General features: G+C 41.8%; 1 protein-coding gene across 10 annotated transcripts in view; it reads right to left on the reverse strand.

Moving 5' to 3' along the window:
* Window positions 1–27,651, reverse strand: part of ppfia2 (PTPRF interacting protein alpha 2) — a 231,197-nt gene that overhangs the window by 14,106 nt on the left and 189,440 nt on the right. For 6 of the 10 annotated variants that reach the window (XM_034163796.1, XM_034163799.1, XM_034163797.1 and 3 more), the window contains 14 exons: window positions 27,559–27,642; window positions 24,080–24,211; window positions 23,922–23,984; window positions 23,606–23,697; window positions 17,330–17,462; window positions 16,975–17,192; window positions 15,863–16,103; window positions 14,232–14,261; window positions 13,973–14,103; window positions 13,609–13,790; window positions 10,772–10,862; window positions 6,740–6,742; window positions 3,806–3,887; window positions 1,925–2,125 (listed from right to left, as the gene is read on the reverse strand). In XM_034163796.1, coding sequence (XP_034019687.1) covers window positions 1,925–2,125; window positions 3,806–3,887; window positions 6,740–6,742; window positions 10,772–10,862; window positions 13,609–13,790; window positions 13,973–14,103; window positions 14,232–14,261; window positions 15,863–16,103; window positions 16,975–17,192; window positions 17,330–17,462; window positions 23,606–23,697; window positions 23,922–23,984; window positions 24,080–24,211; window positions 27,559–27,642 — 1,683 coding nt within the window. The remainder of the gene's footprint in view (window positions 1–1,924; window positions 2,126–3,805; window positions 3,888–6,739; window positions 6,743–10,771; window positions 10,863–13,608; window positions 13,791–13,972; window positions 14,104–14,231; window positions 14,262–15,862; window positions 16,104–16,974; window positions 17,193–17,329; window positions 17,463–23,605; window positions 23,698–23,921; window positions 23,985–24,079; window positions 24,212–27,558; window positions 27,643–27,651) is intronic. The other 4 variants (XM_034163802.1, XM_034163798.1, XM_034163794.1 and 1 more) reach the window with 1 other exon arrangement.

The raw sequence follows: 27,651 nt of genomic DNA on the forward strand, positions 1-27,651 counted from the left end.
CTCAGACTGTTTTATATGGTTGGTTGTTATCTTTGCACTGGTCCTGGTATGGCCTCCTCTCTACGAGCGCATCATCAGAAAGGCTTCCAGATACAACAACATTTTTTTCTTGTTTGCAAACAATATAGACAGTAATCAGAAACTGATCACAGAATTTTAAGAAAATGTAGTTTTCTGCATACGTTCTATTTAGGTAGCTGCGGCTCGTCGGCTGTGGTTAGCATGTAATCGTGACGTCAGCTCGGATTAGACAGATGACATTCAGAGTGATTATTTATAATTGGAGCTGGTGACATTAGTGATTAAAAAAAAAAAAACGACCTGTGCAGGATTCCTCTCCACAGGCGTCCACATACAAATAACACCTGAGACGGAAGAATAAATTGGCCATCAGCTGCGTAAACCTCATGTCTAAACCCATAACTCAAACATTAATTCCACCCGTGTGTACTTCGATGGATGGTTGTGTTACTGCAGCAGAGGTGCTTGTTGCGCCGAGCGGCGGTGTTCAGTTAAATCACCGTTAGGGGAACATGACTTGAAACGGAGCCGCCCGGCTGTAAAACCACACGTACAGTAAAAACAACGGCCTCGATTTTCTGATCCGACAGCGATTTCCGCTGGAACTCGTTTAGCTAAGTGCGCCAACCGGGAAGGCAACTCTTGTGAGGGGAGGTGATGGTCTAGTGGCTAAGGTGTTGGGCTTGAGTCCAGAAGATCATGGGTTCAAATCCCCACCTGACTGGAAAATCACTAAGGGCCCTTGGGCAAGGCCTTTAATCCCCTATTGCTCCCGGTGTGTAGCGAGCGCCTTGTATGACAGCACCCTGACATCGGGGTGAATGTGAGGCATAATTGTAAAGCGCTTTGAGCGTCTGATTCAGATGGAAAAGCGCTATATAAATGCAGTCCATTTGTGATCAGACCCGAGGGGGTGTGTCCAGCGGTGTAATGACAGTTTGATGATGTGTGGAGGTGCATCAGAGTGGGAAATGAGCGGTGAAGAGGAAACGGTAGCAGGAACATAAACGACGGGAGTTACGAGTGCGTGCTCAAAAACAACAAACAAACAAAAAAAACGTGTGCATGATATGTGATGCCGTGCACCCTCTGAGTCGGACTGTTTAGAGTCCTGACAGACATTATGGAGTTACTATGGCAACGGGGAGGCACATTCGAGTCACCGCCGTAATATTCATTTTGGTTTAAAACGGGGCGACGTACAAACATAAACACCGTGGTTTGTTATTCTTGCTGTCACTTACAACAACACACAAGTTGACGTGCTGCGTGGGTTTCATGCATTCAAGCAAAGAAGACTTAAGGCGCCAGTTTACTTACAGAAACGTCTCGGGAGGAAAATAAAGCATCCTTCAGTTTGCCGACAAAAACCCCTCAGAGGCCGAGGTGACGCATCGACTCAGGAAAAAAAAAAACAACAGAGGAAGCGTGGCACAGCAAGGCGCCGTTTTAGCCGTGAATTTATCTTAGAGCAGGAAACCGACTCTTTGACCCCTTTAAGTGCAATGCTAACTGTGTTCCCTGCTCGTTCTTTGGTTCCATGTTTTAAAGTAAAATGGTGCCTTTTGTCTGACGTTTTGAAGGCAGAGCTGCTCTGGGTGGATTAAAACGAGAGCGTCATGCGCTCTAACCCACGCTGCCCTCGGCAGACGTTGACAATCCAGTGACGCTTTTTTCCCAGAAGGCTTTAACAAATCCAGTTTTGTGATTTTTTTTTTTTTTTTTTTTTCTCCAAAACCAATAGGCTGCTTGGGGTCACTGTGCACAAGACAAACCGAGCTTGTTGACAGTTGACTAACTCACTTTCTCCAGAGCAGCTCTCCCTCAAGATGTTTTTTTTTCTCTTCAAAGACATAAACGTGCGTTGTTTGGACGTTGCGTCCACACCCGTGTGTTGACTTACGGTTCTGGTGGTGGGAGGGGCAGAGGGGCTGGTGAGGGAGACCATCTCCTGGATGGCCAGGCGGAGTTTGAGCCGGTGCAGTGGGTTACTGATCCCGATCTCCCTCTGGATCTCCGTGTCAGACAGAGCCGACATGATGGCACCGCTCTTTACGTTGGCACGGCACGCCGCCACGTACCACGCCGGCATCCCCAACCACAGCTGGAGCACAGAGAGGAGAGCACGTTTTAAAAGCGACGCCCCGTACACAGCTGGACGTGCGGTGATCACTGCACCATATAGTAAACTAGAAGCACTCAGAGAGTGCAAACCTCCGCCAAGGCCATGGGGTCAATGACACCATAACATCTACATGCCGTGGAATCATTGAACCTGAAAAAGTCTAACAATGATGTTTGCTCAGTAGTAAAAAAAGTTTCATCTGCTGTGACTGGATAACATGTATCCTTAGCGCTTGGCATCACGTTTAGCAGAGGCACGTTTACCCAGAATCCTTTGAGATTTGTCTGTTTGTTACTAAACCTCAGAATTAGTGCATTATTCAACATTAAAAGATATATGCTATATTTTAACTTTATACAAATGACAGAATTGACATTAATGGAGTTATTCTATCGGTATTAATGTTATTTATAAATCAAAACCATAAGTCAGCATGACTTTATTTTTCAAGACCTCCGCCTGACCGGATTGTTGTAATCGATAGAGAGCTGGCTTTAGGGCTGCTCTCATGGTGCCTCTGTGTTGGGAGCGCTGTAGTAAACAAGAGCCTCCAGCAGGGGCAGAATGTTCAAAGACAAAAGTGTAGTCTCAGTGTGTGGGTCTGTTTTTACTTTTAATATTAGTAGAAGTTATTGTGGCATTAAAACTTAAATTTGTTTTACTAATATTTGCAAATGTACCACAGACAATATTGGAATTTATCTGTTATCGGTTATCTGTAACTTCCGATATATTTTTGGGTGGTTTATTGTTTTATCTTTATCGAAGATAACTTTTCAGTTATCTGGTTATCTGTTATTGAAGTTAATTTTTTGGTTATCTGTGCCCACCACTGCTTATAGACAAAAACAAATAAGAGACAAAATTCAATTTATTATTCAACTAAACTGCAAATATATGAATTTTTTTTAACATTTATGAAACACTTATCTAAACAAGGCCATAGGGTCACTGACCCGAAAGAGATTCCTTCCTTGGCACAGTGATCTATTTCTTTTTGTCTCTTTCTCTGAAATTGTATATAATAATCATTAGATTATTAATATATAAACAAAAGTAAATTTAAGAAATATTACAATTTGAAAACAAATGCACCCGAACGTGATGACAGCTGCAACTGCTTAATGCTAACTTTTAACATTGAAAATGCCATAGACATGCTAATGCATTAGCATTGGATCACCACTAAAATTTAATCGCTTGTTCCTCGTCATTTTCAACTACTCCACAAAATTTCATCAAAATCCGTTCAAAACCTTTTGAGTTATCCTGCTGACAGACAGACAAACAAACAAATGCGACTGAAAACATAACCTCCTTGGTAAATATTATTACAGTGAAATATACTACGTTTGATAGAAAAGTACAAAGTTCTGCTCTTTAATCTGTTTTATTGCATTTTATTAATTCATAGTCAGTTGCCGAGCCACATTAGAGCAACACATCTGAGCATCATGTCACAATTTCATAACTATTAAATTACATCAATCTTTTATTATTCTTTTATTTGCATCTGCAAATGATGATTGGAGAGAATAAACTGTTAAAGAAAAAAAGTTAAAGACAACATAACATGATGATGTTCAAAAAAATATGCAGTTGGGATGTTGCTCCACTGCGTCAGCAGCAACTCGTTTTTGGAGGGTCGTGACCTCTTACCTCCAGCCAGGCTACGACCGTGGGGCCGTCCCACTGTGCAAAAGGTAACCCTTTCCTCCTGGCCTCCTCCAGCAGCTCATGCCTGAGGAGACAGGAGATCTTACGTCAACAGGAGCGGGATGGAAAAAACGCCCCGTAAAGACACGTGTGCTGCTCTGATGCCCACGTGGGTCTGTGCGTGTTTGTGCAGTACGTTTTATCTCTGTCAGTCTGAACTGTACACCCAGAGTGGAACTGGAAATAAGGGCAATGCTTTATCGCTCATCTCTGCGCTGCCAAGAAGAGGAACAGACAAGTGCACAAGTGTAGCTACACTCAGACACACTCTAAACCCATGAAGACTTTCACTGACCACTTCACCATAGTTAGGGCGAACACTTCCCTTATCCTACACAAAAATATTGTGCATACTTGTTCCTTAATTTTTAGCACAGCTAATGCAACCAGTGGTGAGAAAGCAGCAGCACAACAATAAACGCTGCAGCACAGTAGTAAAAACCTGAAGAAGATACCTGGTTTTTCATGAAACATGCACTTGAGCAATGTAACGCTGCAGCACAGTAGTAAAAACCTGAAGAAGATACCTGGTTTTTCATGAAACATGCACCTGAGCTAAGTAATGCTGCAGCACAGTAGTAAAAACTTGAAGAAGATACCTGGTTTTTCATGAAACATGCACCTGAGCTACGTAACGCTGCAGCACAGTAGTAAAAACCTGAAGATACCTGTTTTTTCATGAAACATGCACTTGAGCTAAATAACGCTGCAGCACAGTAGTAGAAACCTGAAGAAGATACCTGTTTTTTCATGAAACATGCACTTGAGCTAAGTAACGCTGCAGCACAGTAGTAAAAACTTGAAGAAGATACCTGGTTTTTCATTAAACATGCACCTGAGCTACGTAACGCTGCAGCACAGTAGTAAAAACTTGAAGAAGATACCTGGTTTTTCATGAAACATGCACCTGAGCTAAGCAACGCTGCAGCACAGTAGTAAAAACTTGAAGAAGATACCTGGTTTTTCATGAAACATGCACCTGAGCTAAGCAACGCTGCAGCACAGTAGTAAAAACTTGAAGAAGATACCTGGTTTTTCATGAAACATGCACCTGAGCTAAGCAACGCTGCAGCACAGTAGTAAAAACTTGAAGAAGATACCTGGTTTTTCATGAAACATGCACCTGAGCTAAGCAACGCTGCAGCACAGTAGTAAAAACCTGAAGAAGATACCTGGTTTTTCATGAAACATGCACCTGAGCTACGTAACGCTGCAGCACAGTAGTAAAAACCTGAAGAAGATACCTGGTTTTTCATGAAACATGCACCTGAGCTAAGCAACGCTGCAGCACAGTAGTAAAAACTTGAAGAAGATACCTGGTTTTTCATGAAACATGCACCTGAGCTACGTAACGCTGCAGCACAGTAGTAAAAACTTGAAGAAGATACCTGGTTTTTCATGAAACATGCACCTGAGCTACGTAACGCTGCAGCACAGTAGTAAAAACTTGAAGAAGATACCTGGTTTTTCATGAAACATGCACCTGAGCTACGTAACGCTGCAGCACAGTAGTAAAAACTTGAAGAAGATACCTGGTTTTTCATGAAACATGCACCTGAGCTACGTAACGCTGCAGCACAGTAGTAAAAACTTGAAGAAGATACCTGGTTTTTCATGAAACATGCACCTGAGCTACGTAACGCTGCAGCACAGTAGTAAAAACCTGAAGAAGATACCTGGTTTTTCATGAAACATGCACCTGAGCTAAGTAATGCTGCAGCACAGTAGTAAAAACTTGAAGAAGATACCTGGTTTTTCATGAAACATGCACCTGAGCTACGTAACGCTGCAGCAGTAGTAAAAACGTGAAGAAGATACCTGGTTTTTCATGAAACATGCACCTGAGCTAAGCAACGCTGCAGCACAGTAGTAAAAACCTGAAGAAGATACCTGTTTTTTCATGAAACATGCACTTGAGCTAAATAACGCTGCAGCACAGTAGTAGAAACCTGAAGAAGTTCTCTCATTTTTCATACAAAAACAAGTAACGTCATTTTTGGCTTATTCTAATTTGTCATGGAAAATGAATGTCTATGTCTCGTGTCATAAAATCTCATTCCTGAATCTTATTGGAACCCACACATACGTATGGTATCGTTTCACAAAGGGAGAGATGGACACACCCATGTTTCATGAACATGTTTCACAACAGGATCTCGGAATCAAGAACCCATTCCCTGAGTATGTTGTCAAAGAACTCGACAAATGGGACGAGTGAGCATTCTAGTCGTAAAGATGACTGAAGACCTCAGTACAGAGAGGAAGGACAGACAAAAAAAAGCCTACGGGTGACAGGAAACGTGTTCGTTCAAACACGACCATTTACATTCACTGTTAGCCGTACAGAAGATGGTAGGAGAGCGCTTGCATTTTATGTTCAGGTCAGGTCAAATGCATGGAGAGAGATAAATATCCACTGAACATAGCTGGGAAAGGGAAGTAAGGAAACAGTTACGACAAATCATACAAACAAAAAACAAGATCTGACATTCCCATAACCAGATATTACAGCTGGTTATTTCACACGCACACATACAACAAATACACAGAGACACATATAAGGAGAGGAAGACATTCCAGGGGTGAAAATCAGGCCCCATGTTAGCGGTGGCACATTCTTTGTCCAGCCATGGATGCAGCTGAAATCGAACTGTAAAAAGGGAGGGGAAGAAAAAACGCCTTCAGATGGTAAATGAATGAAAAGAAAAAGCAATGGTTTCATCAACGGCCATGAAGGAAAAGAGATAGAAGAGGCGTCGGCTTTGGCACTGGTCTTTCAGGAGAGGACGGATGGCAGACACACAAGAGGTGGCAGACAAGGGGCGTGGCTGAGACAATGGTCACATCCAGAAGATCGTTTATTCATCCTCAACTTACCCGCTTTGTTAGAGTCAGAGGATGATGAGAGGAGTGGGGGGGGGGGAGAGAGAGAGTAAAGGAGAAAGAGAGAGAGAGAGAGCGACGGGGAGACAAAAGCACACAAACGAGTTAATAGGCAATTAAAAAAACAACTCTAAGCAAAGATGCACACATACAGACACGTAGGGCTGATCGATCGATCAAGTTTCAATGTCAATTCTGAAAATAACCCATTTGACATAAAAGGATTTTTTGGCACATTCTGTTTTGTAATGATAGTCTCCTTTCGCTATATGTGATTGCACAGGTTTGGCTGTGAAACGCTGAGAAAATAAGGCAGTAAATGTTAGCGAGAGAGAGAGAGAGAGAGAGACTAACATTCACTGCCTACCTCGCTCGACCACCTCTTTGAGCAGAAAGAGGACAATCCTCAGTCAACTCAACTGTGTTTCTCTTTTCTTTTATGAGTTGTTCTCACAGCTGATGAGTGAGTTTAGGGTGGTGAATGAGAGATGAGGTCCCAGTGTTTTCTCTATCTCTCACCGTCGGCTCCTCCAGCACTTATCAGGTAAGTACATGTGGTTTGGAGACATGGCCTTGAAGGGAGGCTGTTTACTAGTTTGAGGTAAGCAATGCTGCAGCACAGTAGTAAAAACCTGAAGAAGGTTCCTGGTTTTTCATGAAATATGTATCTGAGGCTGGATCAGGTGACCCTGAACCATCCCTTAGTTATGCTGCTATAGACTTAGACTGCTGGGGGGTTCCCATGATGCACTGTTTCTTTCTCTTTTTGCTCTGTATGCACCACTCTGCATTTAATCATTAGTGATTGATCTCTGCTCCCCTCCACAGCATGTCTTTTTCCTGGTTCTCTCCCTCAGCCCCAACCAGTCCCAGCAGAAGACTGCCCCTCCCTGAGCCTGGTTCTGCTGGAGGTTTCTTCCTGTTAAAGGGAGTTTTCCTTCCCACTGTTGCCAAGTGCTTGCTCACAGGGGGTCGTTTTGACCGTTGGGGTTTTTCCGTAATTATTGTATGGCCTTGCCTTACAATATAAGGCGCCTTGGGGCAACTGTCCCTGGTTTTTCATGAAATATGTATCTGAGGTACGTAATGCTGCAGCACAGTAGTAAAAACCTGAAGACGGTCCCTGGTTTTTCATGAAATATGTATCTGAGGTAGGTAATGCTGCAGCACAGTAGTAAAAACCTGAAGAAGGTCCCTGGTCTTTCATGAAATATGTATCTGAGGTAGGTAATGCTGAAGCACAGTAGTAAAAACCTGAAGACGCTCCTTGGTTTTTCATGAAATATGTATCTGAGGTAGGTAATGCTGCAGCACAGTAATACAAACCTGAAGACGCTCCTTTGTTTTTCATGAAATATGTATCTGAGGTAGGTAATGCTGCAGCACAGTAGAAAAAACCTGAAGAAGGTTCCTGGTTTTTCTTGAAATATGTGTTTGAGGTAGGTAATGCTGCAGCACAGTAGAAAAAACCCGAAGAAGGTCCCTGGTTTTTCATGAAATATGTATCTGAGGTAGGTAACGCTGCAGCACAGCAGTAAAAACCTGAAGAGGATCCCTGGTTTTTCATGAAATATGTATCTGAGGTAGGTAACGCTGCAGCACAGCAGTAAAAACCTGAAGAAGGTCCCTGGTTTTTCATGAAATATGTATCTGAGGTAGGTAACGCTGCAGCACAGCAGTAAAAACCTGAAGAGGATCCCTGGTTTTTCATGAAATATGTATCTGAGGTAGGTAACGCTGCAGCACAGCAGTAAAAACCTGAAGAAGGTCCCTGGTCTTTTATGAAATATGTATCTGGGGTAGGTAACGCTGCAGCACAGCAGTAAAAACCTGATGAAGGTCCCTGGTCTTTTATGAAATATGTATCTGAGGTAGGTAAGCTGCAGAACAGTAGTAAAAACCTGAAGAAGGTCCCTGGTCTTTCATGAAATGCGTATCTGAGGCAGGTAACGCTGCAGCACAGTAGTAAAAACCTGAAGACGGTCCCTGTTTTTTCTTGAAATATGTGTCTGGGGTAGGTAACGCTGCAGCACAGTAGTAAAAACCTGAAGACGGTCCCTGGTCTTTCATGAAATATGTGTCTGAGGTAGGTAACGCTGCAGCACAGTAGTAAAAACCTGAAGACGGTCCCTGGTTTTTCTTGAAATGTGTCAGGTAGGTAACGCTGCAGCACAGTAGTAAAAACCTGAAGACGGTCCCTGGTTTTTCTTGAAATATGTGTCTGAGGTAGGTAACGCTGCAGCACAGTAGTAAAAACCTGAAGACGGTCCCTGGTTTTTCTTGAAATATGTGTCTGAGGTAGGTAACGCTGCAGCACAGTAGTAAAAACCTGAAGACGGTCCCTGGTTTTTCTTGAAATATGTGTCTGAGGTAGGTAACGCTGCAGCACTGTAGAAAAACCCGAAGAAGGTCTCTGGTTTTTCTTGAAATATGTGTCTGAGGTAGGTAACGCTGCAGCACAGTAGAAAAAACCCGAAGAAGGTCCCTGGTTTTTCTTGAAATATGTGTCTGAGGTAGGTAACGCTGCAGCACAGTAGTAAAAACCCGAAGAAGGTCCCTGGTTTTTCATGAAACATGCACCTGAGCTAAGCAACGCTGCAGCACAGTAGTAAAAACTTGCAGAAGATACCTGGTTTTTCATGAAACATGCACCTGAGCTAAGCAACGCTGCAGCACAGTAGTAAAAACTTGAAGAAGATACCTGGTCTTTTATGAAATATGTATCTGAGGTAGGTAACGCTGCGACAGTAGTAAAAACCTGAAGAAGGTCCCTGGTCTTTTATGAAATATGTATCTGAGGTAGGTAACGCTGCAGCACAGTAGAAAAAACCCGAAGAAGGTCCCTGGTTTTTCTTGAAATATGTATCTGAGGTAGGTAACGCTGCAGCACAGTAGTAAAAACTTGAAGAAGATACCTGGTTTTTCATGAAACATGCACCTGAGCTACGTAACGCTGCAGCACAGTAGTGTTTTGGAGACGTGGCCTTTGTCCAAAGCTACGTACCCAATAAACTCAGATTGTGTCTAAAGTAAATTGTGTTAAATAATCATGATTTCAATTTTTTTTTTTTTTTTGTCATCATCGAACAGCCCTACAGACACATCCCATAAAAATGAAGGACATTTGTTGACAGGAGCACATGAAGTCTTCTACAATGCAGTACGGACCACACCTCGTGCAGCAGAAAGACAAAGACAGAGACAGAGAGACATATGCACTGAGACACAACAAGACGTCCTCCGCGGGTGTACATTCAAACGCTCAGTCACATTCTGACACCAGCGGTCACCTCTGCAAAGATAATCAGAGCACAACCATGACGCTACAGCGGTGCTGACCAAGATGCTGGAATGGAAACAGTGCAAGCAGTTTAGTGGCATGCGGCGTGGAAAAAGTGCCAAGATGCAAGGTGGGCGTGGCCTGAACCCCGGACACAACTACCAAGAATCCGACATTCTCTACCGAAACGACTGCACGGGAGGCAAAGTTATTGGTCATGACAGGTCAATGTGAACTTTGAGCAAATGACATTCATCATTGGGGGCACCTTGGGGGCACGCACGGCGGATGCACGCTCACACACAACATTCCCACTCAGAGTTGGGAGGGGGCGGGTGGGGACAGGGCGGGGGTCTTCCCTGACTGTGAGTGTAAGCGTTAGCAAAGCCATCCGTAGCTGCCAAACTGACAAAATTGCCGTTTGAGATTAATTGACTTCCAGCCGAGATCGATACTCCGACTTTGGCTTTGTCTCGGAATACAGTGAGGCTGAATTCTGCTCCAGGACAGCGATCCAGCTTCTGCTTCCGATCAATGGTTTCCTCAGCATGGCCAACGCCCAAGCTTCCACAGAAGGGAGCTGAAGGTAAACACAGCAGGCTGAGTGTAGAATCGGAAAGCTGGCTTTGGGAAAAATCCTGGAAAACTCTGATTTACTGAAGCTGTGAGTGCCTCTGCCTGTCAGTCTACTGAAATGTGCTGTGGACCTAAGACGTTTTTGGTGACTTGCTCTGGTTAAACCTTACTTCTTTTTCAACCTGCGGTCCTTCTCTGCTTGAGTTCCCAACTTGCCGACGCCCATGTCCTGACCCGCCATATCCGGGTCCATCAGGGTCCCTGTGAGAAGACGAAGAACAGAAAACGTGTCCAAACCCTTGACTGGTGTGATATCTACTCATATTTCCACTAGCTTGAACAGTTTACATAACATACAGTGTCACTGTCACTTAAAATTCCTTCAAGAGCAACAGAATCCAAGTTCGGACCTTTAAAGGATCATTCACATTTTCAAAATTTTAGTTATGAAAGCCCTGAGTATCTGAGGGGTCAATAACATTCAATTGGCTTCAAACAAATGGAGCTGCTATGAAATAGTAGGAAATCATAGAGAAACAAATAAAATTGTTGAAAATTATTCAATTTCTGTATTTTAAGTTGTACTAACTTTGTAAAGGAAGGAACTCTGGAATTTTACAACCAGGGCTCTACTTTTTTCGCATTTTATTTATAAAGGGACCATGTACAATAAAAACATAAATGTTTCCATTTGATGCATTGCACCAGAGTTAGCTTAAAGCTAATTTACATCTGCAGTCCCTTGACTTCTGGACATTTTGGTGGCTATCTTTAGTAGTGGGACAAAAATAAAATTAATCGGCACAATATTGATATAGAACACAAACGCCGTCATGGACAAAGAGGCTATATAACGTTACTGAGCGGGGCAAGCTAAAAGCACTTGTTGCAAACCGCTTCTTGTTACCACTAAACATGTCCACATGTCAGAAGTGTCCGGTAGCACAGAGAAGATCCCTAAGGAGGTCAACATTCAAGATTACTTCAGTTAGGGTTGCCAACTCTCTGAAAAATAAATAAGGGACACCTCACCACCAGGGCCGACCGACCATTGCCTTCACCCTTCCCAGCGTCTGTGTGAAATGATTTTTAACCATTTGACTGTTGACTTGACCCTGAATTTAAATAGATGCATACATGCATTTGTTCTGATACGAACACGTGGAAATTATTATTTAGCAATTTATTTTTAGTGCAAAATAAATTTTCACTCACAATTTCAATATGAGCATTCTGTCCTGCTTCAAAGCATAAAATAAAAATCTCTCTGTAGTGCTTAACAACAAAACAGAAAATTTGCATCATCCAAAACAATGTAACAGTGCACATTTACATATTTAGTGTAATAAAAAGTGCAAAAAATAAAGTTTGAAAAGTAAACAATACTTACAATACTTAGCTGTTGTCGCGCACCTTTTCCACCTAGCCATTTTCCTTTTCTCATTCGCCCCTGTATTTTTGCATTCTTTTTTGTTTTGTTTTGTTTTTTGTTTTTTTTAGGAGGAGTAACGACGTTACAGACATTACTGTCCGTAGGCATATCTGCAGTGTCGGTGTCTGTATTGATTCGATAGCCATGCTGCGCTTTGTTATTGTCGTCCAGCGACCGTCGTCGGCTCATGACGTCGGTATCTTCTTGCAAGCAGATGTTCCTCAACCAGTGAGATAAGAGTGATTCTCTATTGTCAACTCGTGTCTGTCAGCTCATTGGTGAAAAGCAGGAGAGAGGCTGGGATCAAATTTACCGTAAGTTTCCATATAAAGCGCCAGTCAATTCCATTGACATTTTACAGACTTTTTGATTCTCACAGAAATACGGGACAAACTGCGTCCCGTTTCAGGTCAATACGGAACGCACACTTTTATTTCCAAATAAGGGACGATTCCGTTTTTCAAGGGACGGTTGGCAACCCTAACTTCAGTACATGTAAAAAAAAAAAAAAAAAAAAATCTTATACAGTTAGCCAGCTAGCTTAGCTAAGGTATGACAAGTCGACTGCAGATGTCTTATATAACGAGCCCTTCATCAACATGGCACCCATTAATTTAGTGTTTGACACGAGTGAAAAGATGACACTTAAAATGTCAAAAAAAAAAAAAAAATAGAGCCTAGCTTGTAAAATTCCAGAAATTTCTGTTAAAGCCTCAGGTGAGATTCTATAAAGTTTCATACATCACTTTGATTAAAAGCATCCACATGGATGAAGGTGAGCGGCAGACCTGCTCAGAATTAGTGGCACCCCTGAAATAACTTGCAAACCAGAATTTTAAATTTGGTTAAAAAATAAATAAATAAATGAATGAATGCAAAGGAACCATTTTTGTAAAAAGAAAAAATGTCTGAAGTTACTGAACATCAACTAAAAGAAATTTAAAACAGACTAATTGTATGCTCCACACAATTTCTGGGAGTTTATTTATTTATTTTAGTTATTTTCACTAAATCATCAGTTTTACAGACAATCTGTACGAAAATTTGTAAATAATTTATTATATATGTTGAAATTTATTTAACGTATTTTCTCACGTATGTCTTTTTTTTTTTTTTTTTTTTTTTTACTACTTTGGGAGGTCCTCTGACTTATACTCTGGTATGACTTATATGTATACCAAAACAACAACAACAAAAAACCAACCCAAAATTAAAATAAAAAAAAAAAATCAGTCATTATTATTAATAATAATAATAATGATTTATTTAGGACTTTCCCAGGTATTCAAACCACTGAACAAAATAACCTTGAATGATAAAAAAAACTAAATGGTAATTATAAAAAGTACACCACAACACTGCACAAAAATCCCAAATTAAAAAACTGATGATAAGGAAGAAATGTGCGACTTATACTCCAGTACGATTTATATATGGGATTATCCTCTTTTTCTAACATCCCCTTTTTAAGAGGCACAAGTTACATTCTGGAAAATAAGGTACCTAGATTATCAAGAAATACCAACGCTATGCTCTGCCATCTGTCAGTTTCTAATGGTTGGACGTCTCGCCCACCTTGTGGATCCACCATGACTTGTCTGTGTGCCAGGTGTGCCAGCCGGCCCTTCTCCTTCTTGCCAAACAGCCGCCCAATGGAGGACTTGATGCCTTTCTTCTTCGGCTGTTTGTGGAGGGAGTCTTGGCTGCTGGCTACACTGCTCAGGGCGCTGGCGTCAGCCTCCAGAGACACCACGATTCTGCGGACACGGGATAAAAGCCGAAGAATTCTGTTTGTCTACAGAAAACCATTCGGTGAGCTTCCCTCATTTTAACCTAATAATCAGATCATGCATGCGATTGTTGGTGTTGAACAGAATTGTTGAAAATAGTCAAAAGTGATTTACTGTAAAAATAAAACCTTTGTCCAGCTGCCGCTTACCCTCGTGCGTCATTGTGCGAGGAGGCTGGCAGCGTGTGTGTCATCCGGACGGTCCGCGGCGTCGGAGGCGGGGACGTTTCACATTTAATGGTGGCCTTGTCTTCTCGCCCATCCTCTTCCACCGCCGCTATCTGAGAGATGAGGTCATCGTTAGTGGCGACCCTGCACTACTACAGCGTCCGTTTATCCAGACGTCGTTAAAGCAGCCGCAGCGTGCGTGCTGAACATCTGGTTTGATCAAATCTGTATTCAAATGTACCTTTCTCCTGTGTTTCCTCAGATCACTGGGCTGGTGGAGAAGAAAAGACAATCAATATTTTAATAAACTCTAACATTTTAGATGCTCATAAGATTTACTGCAGCGGCAGAAGACCAATAAAGAAATACAGAGCAGAATCAATAAGCTGATCAATAAAGTCTTTTTCTTCCAAAACCATCCAGGTATGAAAGACAATTTAATTTGAGTCCACAGGTCAAGGACGCTTTCAGAACCACTTGAGGGGATTAAACTACACAAAATGTATGGTGGCCATCCCAGGGTTGTAGCCATTTACACAGGGGTCAACATTTAAAAATGCTCCAGTCATACTGCGAAGTATACTACATTATTTGTCAGATTATAAAGATTCCACAAAGGTATAGTTTGGACCATCTATGAAACAATGTTATGGAGTTACGGGATCAAAACAGCAAAAATGGTGACAAAAGTCGTTGGTATAGCAGACAAAATTTAAAGCACTCCAATTTTGGCAAAACGTGATGCAAATTATAGGTAGAGTTAAACAGCTTTTAAAAAGGAATAGCTTGCACCATCTGTTATGTTCAGTTATGATGTTATGGTGTAACATATGTCATAGAATATAATGTATGTTGAACTCTGGAGACCAAACATTCAAAACAGTCAAAACTATTCCATTTATTTATAATATTTGCTCAACCAATAATTTGCATCACTTTTTTTAAAACCAAAATTGGAGCAGCTTTGAAATGTACAACAAAAACAGCAATGCACAAAATCCACAAATTAAACACCTGATTAAAAATAATAATTAAAAAAAATCAAATGGACTCCAATTTTTATTGTGATAGAAATGCTCTTAGCCAGTAATCCATGTTCATCTGATTTCTTTTGTCCAAACTGCATCAAACAACATCCTACTGTATATGTTGTCCATTGCATGTTTATTGGTCTACCTTGCTTATGTTTGGAATTTAACAGTCCTTATGTTACACACTACAAGCTCGAGGCTTCTTGCACAAATCCACTGTTCACTCTCCATGTTGTCCAACACATTTTATTTGTCCATCTTGCTTATTTTTGGAATTGAACTGTCCTCATATTAAGTAACAGCACAGTCTGTGATGTGCACATGTGTTACGCTGAGTTCCTGTCTGGTGTCAAATGTGCCCCAGGGAAACATTGTGTTAAAAATTGTTCCACATACAGAAAAAAGGTGCAACATCTACTTCGGTGTGACATTTACATTTTTGTCCTCACAATGCATTTTTCGACAGGTGCGAAAAATGCTGAAAATACGTTTTCCTTGTGAAGACAACTATATGTGAGTGTGTTACTGCCAGCATCCATAATATTTTATGAATTGACCAAGTGGACACTGTTTTTTTGGAACTCAGAAGTTTCCAACTTGGATTTCTAAGTTTCCCATCGTCTTGAATGCAGCATAATATTGCTTTTATTTGGGAGTTTCTACATCGTCTAATATAAAATTTGACTTTGATGATGTTTAACACAAAACCTCAGCCACATTTATCTGAAAAATGTAGACAATTTTTTGACAGTATGAACAGTTTAGTTAAAATCCAAATGTACGGTATCAGTATTTATATAAATAAAATTTTATTGAACATCTGTCTGGACCGCATTGTTACCAGTGTCATGACTCCCATGCGCTCCATATCACGAGCTGGACTCCGCGGGTCAAGTTTAGGGGTAGAGTGTCCGCTGGGAGGGGAGGAGGAGGCCAGCGAGGAGGCGGTGGCTGAGGCGGTGATGGAGGCGCCGTGGTGATGCATCCGGGCCAGGTTGAGGCCCTCAAGGCTAACGCTGGCCACTCGGTTCTCAATCTCCTCCGCCCGCAGCTCCGTTGACTCCTTCTCTTCCTGAATCAGCCTGGAAGTGAGGAGAGAGGAATGGATGCAGGAAGGTAAGGTCAGCAGAAGGTGGCAGCAAAGATCAACAATGAACCGATTCCAGCTTTACTCATAAAACACCTAAAGGAACCCATAAACCTGCACCTTCATTCTCCTGCAAAGGTATGAGCATCAACCAACACCTCTAGTCCTTCAGTCAGATTGGTTGGTCATTACAGGGACTTGGAAAAAGTGTTATGGTCATCCCAGGGTGGCAGCTGGAGCAAGGTAGAGGTCAGTGAAAGATTACACAGGGATCATAATTTAAAAATGGCACCTTGATTGTTTGATCGTAGGGATTCCATAAAGGTATAGTTTAGACTATCTATGACGGAATGTTCTGGAGTTATGGTGTAAAAACGGTAAAAACGAGAAAGGTCCATTTTAGTTTGTACAAGGGTCAAGTTTTGATTGTGCTGAATAACTGGTCTCCAAAGTAATAATCAAACAAGGTCAAAGTCCATCACATGCCATGGTATCCTACCCCATAACGCGATAACTAGGCTTACGAGATGGTGCAAACTACTCTGACCCCTATCTTTATCAATCTGAACCGGATAAATGTACCACCCTTCGATGGCTATCATACATAATATGAACTATGGGTATACACCTCATAATTTATGGGAGGTAAGTTTTGCCACCCTAGATGGCAGAGACACGCCCATTTTCAGGGAAGGTTCCTAAGGCCTACTCCGTCCAGTTAAAAATATGAAATTGGTGGAGTCAACAAATTTTCAAATGCTACACCTACAGGGCTGCTTGTCAACAGTCTGTGGGCTCGTATTGTTGCATCTGGTCCGTGGTGTCACAAGTCGGCTTCTGGGGAAGAAACGTTGTTTCGTTTTTACCGGATCTCCTTGTTGATTGCGTCCAGTTGCTCCTGGAGCATCATGGCCAGAGTTTGTGCATCTGAGTGGCCGCTGGGGGAAAGCAGGTCCATGGAGCTAAACAATGTTTCCTGGTCGTCATCGTCAATGTCCGACATCTCTGTGTCGCTCTCGAAGTGGTGACCTCCCAGAACCCCTAGCTGCTGCGCGCGCCATTCATGCTCTCCCAATGATTTAGCCTAAATGCAGACCATGAACAAGCCAAAGTCCAAACACAGGTAAACTTTTATTTACTCTCTTTACGTAACTCTTATTTACGTAACGTGATTAAACTTCACCGACTCCTGTTGGTCAAAGGTCAGACGATGCTCCTCACCTTGGTTTCCCGTAGGCCCACTCGACCTCTCCTTGGCCGGTGGATGACCTTAGCGGAGCGGTAGTGGTCCGACTGGGTTTCGGCCAGAGACCCCAAAGAGAATCGAAGCTCGGCTGATGTGTCCAGGTGAGACCTGCTCTCAAACACAATCAGACAAGGAAGAAAATCAATAAGCAACTTGCAGAATAAGGAGCAATATGTTAAAAAATTGTTTGCAGGAGCAGCTACAGATGATTACAAAATATGAGATTCAACCAATACTTAAAGGTAACAGTGAAACAAAACCAATCATATCTTACATTTGAGTATCTTCAAACCTACCTCCTGGTTATGACTTAACACCCCAAAAGATAAATCAAATCAATTTTATTTATATAGCGCCAAATCACAACAAACAGTTGCCCCAAGGCGCCTTATATTGTAAGGCAAGGCCATACAATAATTACGGAAAAACCCCAACGGTCAAAACGACCCCCTGTGAGCAAGCACTTGGCAACAGTGGGAAGGAAAAACTCCCTTTTAACAGGAAGAAACCTCCAGCAGAACCAGGCTCAGGGAGGGGCAGTCTTCTGCTGGGACTGGTTGGGGCTGAGGGAGAGAACCAGGAAAAAGACATGCTGTGGAGGGGAGCAGAGATCAATCACTAATGATTAAATGCAGAGTGGTGCATAGAGAGCAAAAAGAGAAAGAAACACTCAGTGCATCATGGGAACCCCCCAGCAGTCTACGTCTATAGCAGCATAACTAAGGGATGGTTCAGGGTCACCTGATCCAGCCCTAACTATAAACTTTAGCAAAAAGGAAAGTTTTAAGCCTAATCTTAAAAGTAGAGACGGTGTCTGTCTCCCTGATCTGAATTGGGAGCTGGTTCCACAGGAGAGGAGCCTGAAAGCTGAAGGCTCTGCCTCCCATTCTACTCTTACAAACCCTAGGAACTACAAGTAAGCCTGCAGTCTGAGAGCGAAGCGCTCTATTGGGGTGATATTGTACTATGAGGTCCCTAAAATAAGATGGGACCTGATTATTCAAAACCTTAAAAGTAAGAAGAAGAATTTTAAATTCTATTCTAGAATTAACAGGAAGCCAATGAAGAGAGGCCAATATGGGTGAGATATGCTCTCTCCTTCTAGTCCCTGTCAGTACTCTAGCTGCAGCATTTTGAATTAACTGAAGGCTTTTCAGGGAACTTTTAGGACAACCTGATAATAATGAATTACAATAGTCCAGCCTAGAGGAAATAAATGCATGAATTAGTTTTTCAGCATCACTCTGAGACAAGACCTTTCTAATTTTAGAGATATTGCGCAAATGCAAAAAAGCAGTCCTACATATTTGTTTAATATGCGCATTGAATGACATATCCTGATCAAAAATGACTCCAAGATTTCTCACAGTGTTACTAGAGGTCAGGGTAATGCCATCCAGAGTAAGGATCTGGTTAGACACCATGTTTCTAAGATTTGTGGGGCCAAGTACAATAACTTCAGTTTTATCCGAGTTTAAAAGCAGGAAATTAGAGGTCATCCATGTCTTTATGTCTGTAAGACAATCCTGCAGTTTAGCTAATTGGTGTGTGTCCTCTGGCTTCATGGATAGATAAAGCTGGGTATCATCTGCGTAACAATGAAAATTTAAGCAATGCCGTCTAATAATACTGCCTAAGGGAAACATGTATAAAGTGAATAAAATTGGTCCTAGCACAGAACCTCGTGGAACTCCATAATTAACCTTAGTCTGTGAAGAAGATTCCCCATTTACATGAACAAATTGTAATCTATTAGATAAATATGATTCAAACCACCGCAGCGCAGTGCCTTTAATACCTATGGCATGCTCTAATCGCTGTAATAAAATTTTATGGTCAACAGTATCAAAAGCAGCACTGAGGTCTAACAGAACAAGCACAGATATGAGTCCACTGTCTGAGGCCATAAGAAGATCATTTGTAACCTTCACTAATGCTGTTTCTGTACTATGATGAATTCTAAACCCTGACTGAAACTCTTCAAATAGACCATTCCTCTGCAGATGATCAGTTAGCTGTTTTACAACTACCCTTTCAAGAATTTTTGAGAGAAAAGGAAGGTTGGAGATTGGCCTATAATTAGCTAAGATAGCTGGGTCAAGTGATGGCTTTTTAAGTAATGGTTTAATTACTGCCACCTTAAAAGCCTGTGGTACATAGCCAACTAATAAAGATAGATTGATCATATTTAAGATCGAAGCATTAATTAATGGTAGGGCTTCCTTGAGCAGCCTGGTAGGAATGGGGTCTAATAGACATGTTGATGGTTTGGAGGACGTAACTAATGAAAATAACTCAGACAGAACAATTGGAGAGAAAGAGTCTAACCAAATACCGGCATCACTGAAAGCAGCCAAAGATAACGATACGTCTTTGGGATGGTTATGAGTAATTTTTTCTCTAATAGTTCAAATTTTATTAGCAAAGAAAGTCATGAAGTCATTACTAGTTAAAGTTAAAGGAATACTCGGCTCAATAGAGCGCTGACTCTTTGTCAGCCTGGCTACAGTGCTGAAAAGAAACCTGGGGTTGTTCTTATTTTCTTCAATTAGTGATGAGTAGTAAGATGTCCTAGCTTTACGGAGGGCTTTTTTATAGAGCAACAGACTCTTTTTCCAGGCTAAGTGAAGATCTCCTAAGTTAGTGAGACGCCATTTCCTCTCCAACTTACAGGTTATCTGCTTTAAGCTGCGAGTTTGTGAGTTATACCACAGAGTCAGGCACTTCTGATTTAAAGCTCTCTTTTTCAGAGGAGCTACAGCATCCAAAGTTGTCTTCAATGAGGATGTAAAACTATTGACGAGATACTCTATCTCACTTACAGAGTTTAGGTAGCTACTCTGCACTGTGTTGGTATATGGCATTAGAGAACATAAAGAAGGAATCATATCCTTAAACCTAGTTACAGCGCTTAAAGACTTCTAGTGTAATGAAACTTATTCCCCACTGCTGGGTAGTCCATCAGAGTAAATGTAAATGTTATTAAGAAATGATCAGACAGAAGGGAGTTTTCAGGGAATACTGTTAAGTCTTCAATTTCCATACCATAAGTCAGTCAAGATCTAAGATATGATTAAAGTGGTGGGTGGACTCATTTACATTTTGAGCAAAGCCAGTTGAGTCTAATAATAGATTAAGTGCAATGTTGAGGCTGTCATTCTCAGCATCTGTGTGGATGTTAAAATCGCCCACTATAATTATCTTATCTGAGCTAAGCACTAAGTCAGACAAAAGGTCTGAAAATTCACAGAGAAACTCACAGTAACGACCAGGTGGACGATAGATAATAACAAATAAAACTGGTTTTTGGGACTTCCAATTTGGATGGACAAGACTAAGAGTCAAGCTTTCAAATGAATTAAAGCTCTGTCTGGGTTTTTGATTAATTAATAAACTGGAATGGAAGATTGCTGCTAATCCTCCACCTCGGCCCGTGCTACGAGCATTCTGGCAGTTAGTGTGACTCGGGGGTGTTGACTCATTTAAACTAACATATTCATCCTGCTGTAACCAGGTTTCTGTAAGGCAGAATAAATCAATATGTTGATCAATTATTATATCATTTACTAACAGGGACTTAGAAGAGAGAGACCTAATGTTTAATAGACCACATTTAACTGTTTTAGTCTGTGGTGCAGTTGAAGGTGCTATATTATTTTTTCTTTTTGAATTTTTATGCTTAAATAGATTTTTGCTGGTTATTGGTGGTCTGGGAGCAGGCACCGTCTCTAAGGGGATGGGGTCATGAGGGGATGGCAGGGTGAGAGAAGCTGCAGAGAAGTGTGTAAGACTACAACTCTGCTTCCTGGTCCCAACCCTGGATAGTCACGGTTTGGAGGATTTAAGAAAATTGGCCAGATTTCTAGAAATGAGAGCTGCTCCATCCAAAGTGGGATGGATGCCGTCTCTCCTAACAAGACCAGGTTTTCCCCAGAAGCTTTGCCAATTATCTATGAAGCCCACCTCATTTTTTGGACACCACTCAGACAGCCAGCAATTCAGGGAGAACATGCGGCTAAACATGTCACTCCCGGTCCGATTGGGGAGGGGCCCAGAGAAAACTACAGAGTCCGACATTGTTTTTGCAAAGTTACACACCGATTCAATGTTAATTTTAGTGACTTCCGATTGGCGTAACCGGGTGTCATTACTGCCATGAATTACAATCTTACCAAATTTACGCTTAGCCTTAGCCAGCAGTTTCAAATTTCCTTCAATGTCGCCTGCTCTGGCCCCCGGAAGACAATTGACTATGGTTGCTGGTGTCGCTAACTTCACATTTCTCAAAACAGAGTCGCCAATAACCAGAGTTTGATCCTTGGTGGGTGTGTCGTCGAGTGGGTAAAAACGGTTAGAAATGTGAACGGGTTGGCGGTGTACACGGGGCTTCTGTTTAGAACTACACTTCCTCCTCACAGTCACCCAGTCGGCCTGCTTTCCCGGCTGCTCAGGATCTGCTGGAAGGGAACTAACGGCGGCTAAGCTACCTTGGTCTGCACCGACTACAGGGGCCTGGCTAGCTGTAGAATTTTCCACGGTGCGGAGCCGAGTCTCCAATTCGCCCAGCCTGGCCTCCAAAGCTACGAATAAGCTACACTTATTACAAGTACCATTACTGCTAAAGGAGGCCGAGGAATAACTAAACATTTCACACCCAGAGCAGAAAAGTGCGGGAGAGACAGGAGAAGCCGCCATGCTAAATCGGGTAAGAGCTAGTAGCTCCGCTAAGCTAGCGGATTCCTAAAAACACACAAAGTGAATAATGTGTAAATAATTTAGAGGTGATTCAGCAGAGGGAGTGCTTTAGTTAAGGCACGTGAAGATTACACTGTGAAACAAATCGTTATCTAGTTAACTACATCAATCTAACTGCGCAGATTAAACAGCTAACAGATACAGCAAAACACCGCTGTGCTCCGGAACAGGAGGTGATACAATACCGCAGTGAGAGCCAACCACCAGATAAGTGCACATAACTCATGCAAACTGTAGAAAAGCTTATAAATGCTGCTGTCAACTAACTGTCAGATTTAAGAGATCCAAGATCAGTGACACAGATGTTTCTACAATTATTAAGAACAGTTTGTTTCATTAAGTCAGAATCACACTTAAGAGCAGTATTGTTTAATTTCAAAAATATTGTTTAGGGGAAGAAAAAAAGTTTTAAAAAATTTCAATAGTATGGTTTTAAAAATTACAACATTTCAACAGTATAATTTACAAAAAAGCAAAAAATTCAATAGTTTTTAAAAAGCTAAAATTTCTATAGTTTTTAAGTAGCTAAAATTTTAAAAGTATGGTTTAAAAAGATAAAATTTCCAAAGCATATTTTCTAAAAAGGCAAGGTTTCAGAAATGTGTTTTTTAAAAGGGACATTTCAAAACTATAGTTTAAAAAAGGGGAAATTTGAAAAGCATTAGAAAAAAGTCACAATTTCAATAGCATAGTTAAAAAAGCTAAAATTTCAAAAGTATGGTTAAAAAAACAACAACAAAAAAAATCAAAAGTATAGTTAAAAAAGTCAAAATTTCAACAGTGTAGTTGGCACAAAGCTAAAATTCCTAAAGTATGGCTTTTAAAAAGTCAGAATTTCAAAAGTATTTGGAAAAAGCCAGTTTCAATAGTATGGTTTTGAAAAGCCAAAATGATGGTTACAAAAAGGCTAAAATGTCAAAAGTATGGTTTAAAAAAGGTAACATTTCAACAGTATTATTTAGAAAAGCGCCAAAATTAAATAAGAAATGTGTAATTTCTTTTCACAAAACCTAAGTCAACAACATAACATCATTAAACAAAGTTACAAACATGTCCTAACGACTTAATACATGACTTAAAAAGTCTGAACTTAGTTTGAACCTAAAAAGGGAAACTGTTAACTTAAAATTTTGACTAACCCTTTTTACTCTGTATCTTATAATTCTGACTTGAAAAATCCAATCTTTTGCTCCTAGTCTGTGGGGTATTTTATTCCTGCATATATTCTCCTCTTGAAGTTGTGTTTTTTTGGGTTCCCCACTAAAGAAAAAAAAAAAATCTGCGCACCTTTTGCAAGAAATGTCATCTTGGCATCAAAATAAAACTTGATAACTTGATTCTTGGGTCTTGAAATAATGAGCTGATGAACAAAAAATATTTTAATAAGCTTCCTACAAGCATCTATCTCATCAGCTGTTCAATCACGGCCCCCGCTCCCCCACTTTGAGAACCACAGATGGATTCGTGTGCAGAGTGAGCTGGCGCTGCCGACGTACCGTGACAGGGTGGGTTCTGTGAGGGATCCTGCCCTCAGTCTGAACTGGTCCAGCTCCGATCTCAGTTTCTCAATCTCCTCCGCCAGCTGCGACTAGACAAAACAGTTTGACATCACGTCACTCCGGCGCCCCAACATGGATCATCAGAGTCGCCGCGGTTGAACGCCGGAATAGATTCAAGCGAACTCATACATATGCAGTTAATCTCATTATCCTCCATTGCGGGAGATTTATGAATATTAAACAGCACAAGTTACCAACAACATTTAGGTAACCTAAAAAACAAATCGGGCATTTCTTGATCTCTAAGACCTACTTTTTCGTGGATTGACTCCTCGTACTGCTTCCTGTAACCCTCTGAGTCCTGAATCAATAAATTCTGCAAACACAAACACAAAAACAAACAAATGAGGTGTTTACCCCCTGTGGTCAGACAGGACGCACACTGATGGATGTCAAGTGACCGTCGCTAACCTTCTCTTCCAGCGCTGCCATTCTCTCCTTCAGGTGGAGCTGGAGGCGTTCGTTGGACTCCGTCAGGAGTCTGTCCACCGTGTCCGAAAGGCGTTTGTTGTGCTCCTCGTTCATCTTTTCTCTTTGACGAGCCTGGACCGCCCAGTGGCGGCGCCAACGTTAGCAAAGACAAACATTCAGTCATTAAGCGTAGAACATTTATCTCGTCATTTCACAGTGATGGACGTGGGCTTTGGCAACTTCTGTTCTAAAACAGTGAAGACATAACAACAGTTGGTGGTAGGTAAGCAGTTAAGTGCACTTGTCTCACATGCAGAAGGTTGCCAGTTCGAGGCCAGCCCTACCCATTCTCCATGCGAGGTGGAGTTGCTTCAGGAAGGCATCCGGCATAAGACTTGTGCCAAATCAATATGCAGATCCAGATCCAAGTGAAACAAGGGAGAAGCTGAATGGAGGCTTAAAGGCTCAGTCACACAGCACTTAACGAAGGGCAACGAAGCCCTAACGAAACAAGGAATCTGGACTTCCGTTGGCATCGTTTAACCTTCACTCAGCTTCGTTCCTGCAGCGGTCGCTTCTCAGGATTTTCAAACTGTTGAAAAATTTGAATGAAGGGCAAGAAAAACCTCAATTTGTACGTGTTTTGTTTTGCTGTCATTCTTGATGGTTCTTATCGTTCGCTTAGTTTTTGTAACGTTAGCCTATCGTTGACTTAGTTTTTGTAATGTTAGCCTATCATTTGCTTAGTTTTTGTAACGTTGCTTATCATTCACTTAGTTTTTGTAACGTTAGATTATTGTTCATTTAGTTTTTGTAATGTTAGCCTATCGTTCACTTAGTTTTTGTAACGTTAGCTTATCGTTCACTTAGTTTTTGTAACGTTAGCCTATTGTTCACTTCGTTTTTGTAATGTTAGCCTATCGTTTACTTAGTTTTTGTAACGTTAGCCTTTCGTTTGACTTCATTCAACCAGCTGAATGTTTTCACACGGTACAAAAGCCGCTTTTTGAGTGCTTTTATGGAGGAGCTGCAGCTCCGTCCCAGCGCCGAGTCCTGGAACGCAGAGATGCAGACACACACTGCTCCAGCTGTAGCTCAAGTGTCAAGGTGGCTTAAAGGCTCAGTCACACGGCACTTAACGAAGGGCAACGAAGCCCTAATGAAACAAGGAATGTGGACTTTCGTTGGCATCATTTAACCTTTGCTCAGCTTCGTTCCTGCAGCGGTTGCTTCATCAGGATTTTTAAACTGTCGAAAAATTTGAACGAAGGGCAACAAAAACCTCAATTCATCCGTATTTCGTTTTGCTGTCGTTCTTGACGGTTCTTATCGTTGGCTTAGTTTTTGCAACGTTAGCCTATCGTTCGCTTAGCTTTTGTAACGTTAGCCTATCGTTCGCTTAGCTTTTGTAACGTTAGCCTATCGTTCGCTTAGTTTTTGTAATGTTAGCGTATCGTTTGCTTAGTTTTTGTAATGTTAGCCTTTTGTTTGACTTTGTTCAACCAGCTGAATGCTTTCACACAGTACAAAAGCCGCTTTTTGAGGGCTTTTATGGAGGAGCTGCCTATCGTTTGCTTAGCTTTTGTAACGTTAGTCTGTCATTTGCTTAGTTTTTGTAACGTTGGGCCTGTCGTTTGCTTAGTTTTTATAACATTAGTCTGTCGTTGCTTCGTTTTTGCAACGTTAGCCTATCATTCGTTTAGTTTTTGCAACATTAGCCTATCGTTTGCTTAGCTTTTGTAACGTTAGTCTGTTGTTTGCTTAGTTTTTGTAATGTTGGGCCTGTCGTTTGCTTAGTTTTTGCAACATTAGCCTATTGTTTGCTTAGTTTTTGTAATGTTAGCATATCGTTTGCTTAGTTTTTGTAATGTTAGCCTTTTGTTCGACTTCGTTCAACCAGCTGAATGCTTTCACACAGTACAAAAGCCGCTTTCTGAGCGCTTTTATGGAGGAGCTGCAGCTCCGTCACCGCGCCAAGTGCTGGACTGTAGAGATGCAGACACACGTTGGGCCTGTCGTTTGCTTAGTTTTTATAACATTAGTCTGTCGTTGCTTCGTTTTTGCAACGTTAGCCTATCATTTGCTTAGTTTTTGCAACATTAGCCTACTGTTTGCTTAGTTTTTGTAACGTTAGCCTGTAGTTTGCTTAGTTTTTGTAACAGCCTTTCGTTTGACTTTGTTCAACCAGCTGAATGTTTTCACACAGTACAAAAGCGGCTTTCTGAGCGCTTTTGTGGAAGAGCTGCAGCTCCGTCCCAGCGCCGAGTGCTGGAATGCAGAGATCAGATCAAATCAAATCAATTTCATTTATATAGCGCCAAATCACAACAAACAGTTGCCCCAAGGCGCTTCATATTGCAAGGCAAAGCCATACAATAATTACAGAAAAACCCCAACGGTCAAAACGACCCCCAGAGATCAATCACTAATGATTAAATGCAGAGTGGTGCATACAGAGCAAAAAGAGAAAGAAACACTCAGTGCATCATGGGAACCCCCCAGCAGTCTAAGTCTATAGCAGCATAACTAAGGGATGGTTCAGGGTCACCTGATCCAGCCCTAACTATAAGCTTTAGCAAAAAGGAACGTTTTAAGCCTAATCTTAAAAGTAGAGACGGTGTCTGTCTCCCTGATCTGAATTGGGAGCTGGTTCCACAGGAGAGGAGCCTGAAAGCTGAAGGCTCTGCCTCCCATTCTACTCTTACAAACCCTAGGAACTACAAGTAAGCCTGCAGTCTGAGAGCGAAGCGCTCTATTGGGGTGATATTGTACTATGAGGTCCCTAAGATAAGATGGGACCTGATTATTCAATGCAAGATGCAGACACGCGCTGCTCCAGCAGTGGCTCCAGGCACGTTTCGCTTAAAGCGTCAAGATCAACGTCAGCTTCAGTTTCGTTTTATTCCCCTTTCATCCCTTTTGCACTCTTGATTCGCAGGCTATTCGGTGATAAAGCTCATTCTTCCACCTTTTCTCAACGAATTGTGATTTTTTTTTTTTTTTTTTTTCCCTTCGTTCAGGAATCATTGTTTGCCGTGTGACTGGGCCATTACTTTACTTTGAGAGGAATAGGAAGCTGGCAGCTCATTCACTGGGCTTCTAGTCTTACTTAAACCGGTTTGAGAACCTATGTTTTGCCAAACAATCTGGACTGCATCTTTCATCTGGATCTGATCCAGAAGCTTATGAGGAGAAATGAGTAAAATAAAAACTCTGACGCCTGTCGGTTCCCCGGTTTATCTCGGGATTCCACGGTGTGAAGTGGATGAGACTCTACAACTCCACTTGGAGGGGTGCTAATTCAGGTTACTTCTCCATTCAAGTCCCCCAGGTGGTGTAGCTGGGTGGACTGAGACTTCACCCTGGTTTGATGGTGTGCATGGACATGGCTCAGGATCTCTGACTCATCAGTCGCTCTTCAAGCTGTTGTGCACGTGCCGCAGTTGCCGCCTGGGTTGCATTGCCCGGCGGTGACTCACCCGCAGCAGCTCCTGGTTCTTCTCCTCCAGTTGGCATTCCAAGTGCCTCATTCGCTCCTCGATGCTTCCGTGCCGCTCTTCCGCCTACAGACG

This window comes from Thalassophryne amazonica, chromosome 22 (genome assembly GCF_902500255.1).
Source record: "Thalassophryne amazonica chromosome 22, fThaAma1.1, whole genome shotgun sequence".
Taxonomy (NCBI): Eukaryota; Metazoa; Chordata; class Actinopteri; order Batrachoidiformes; family Batrachoididae; genus Thalassophryne; species Thalassophryne amazonica.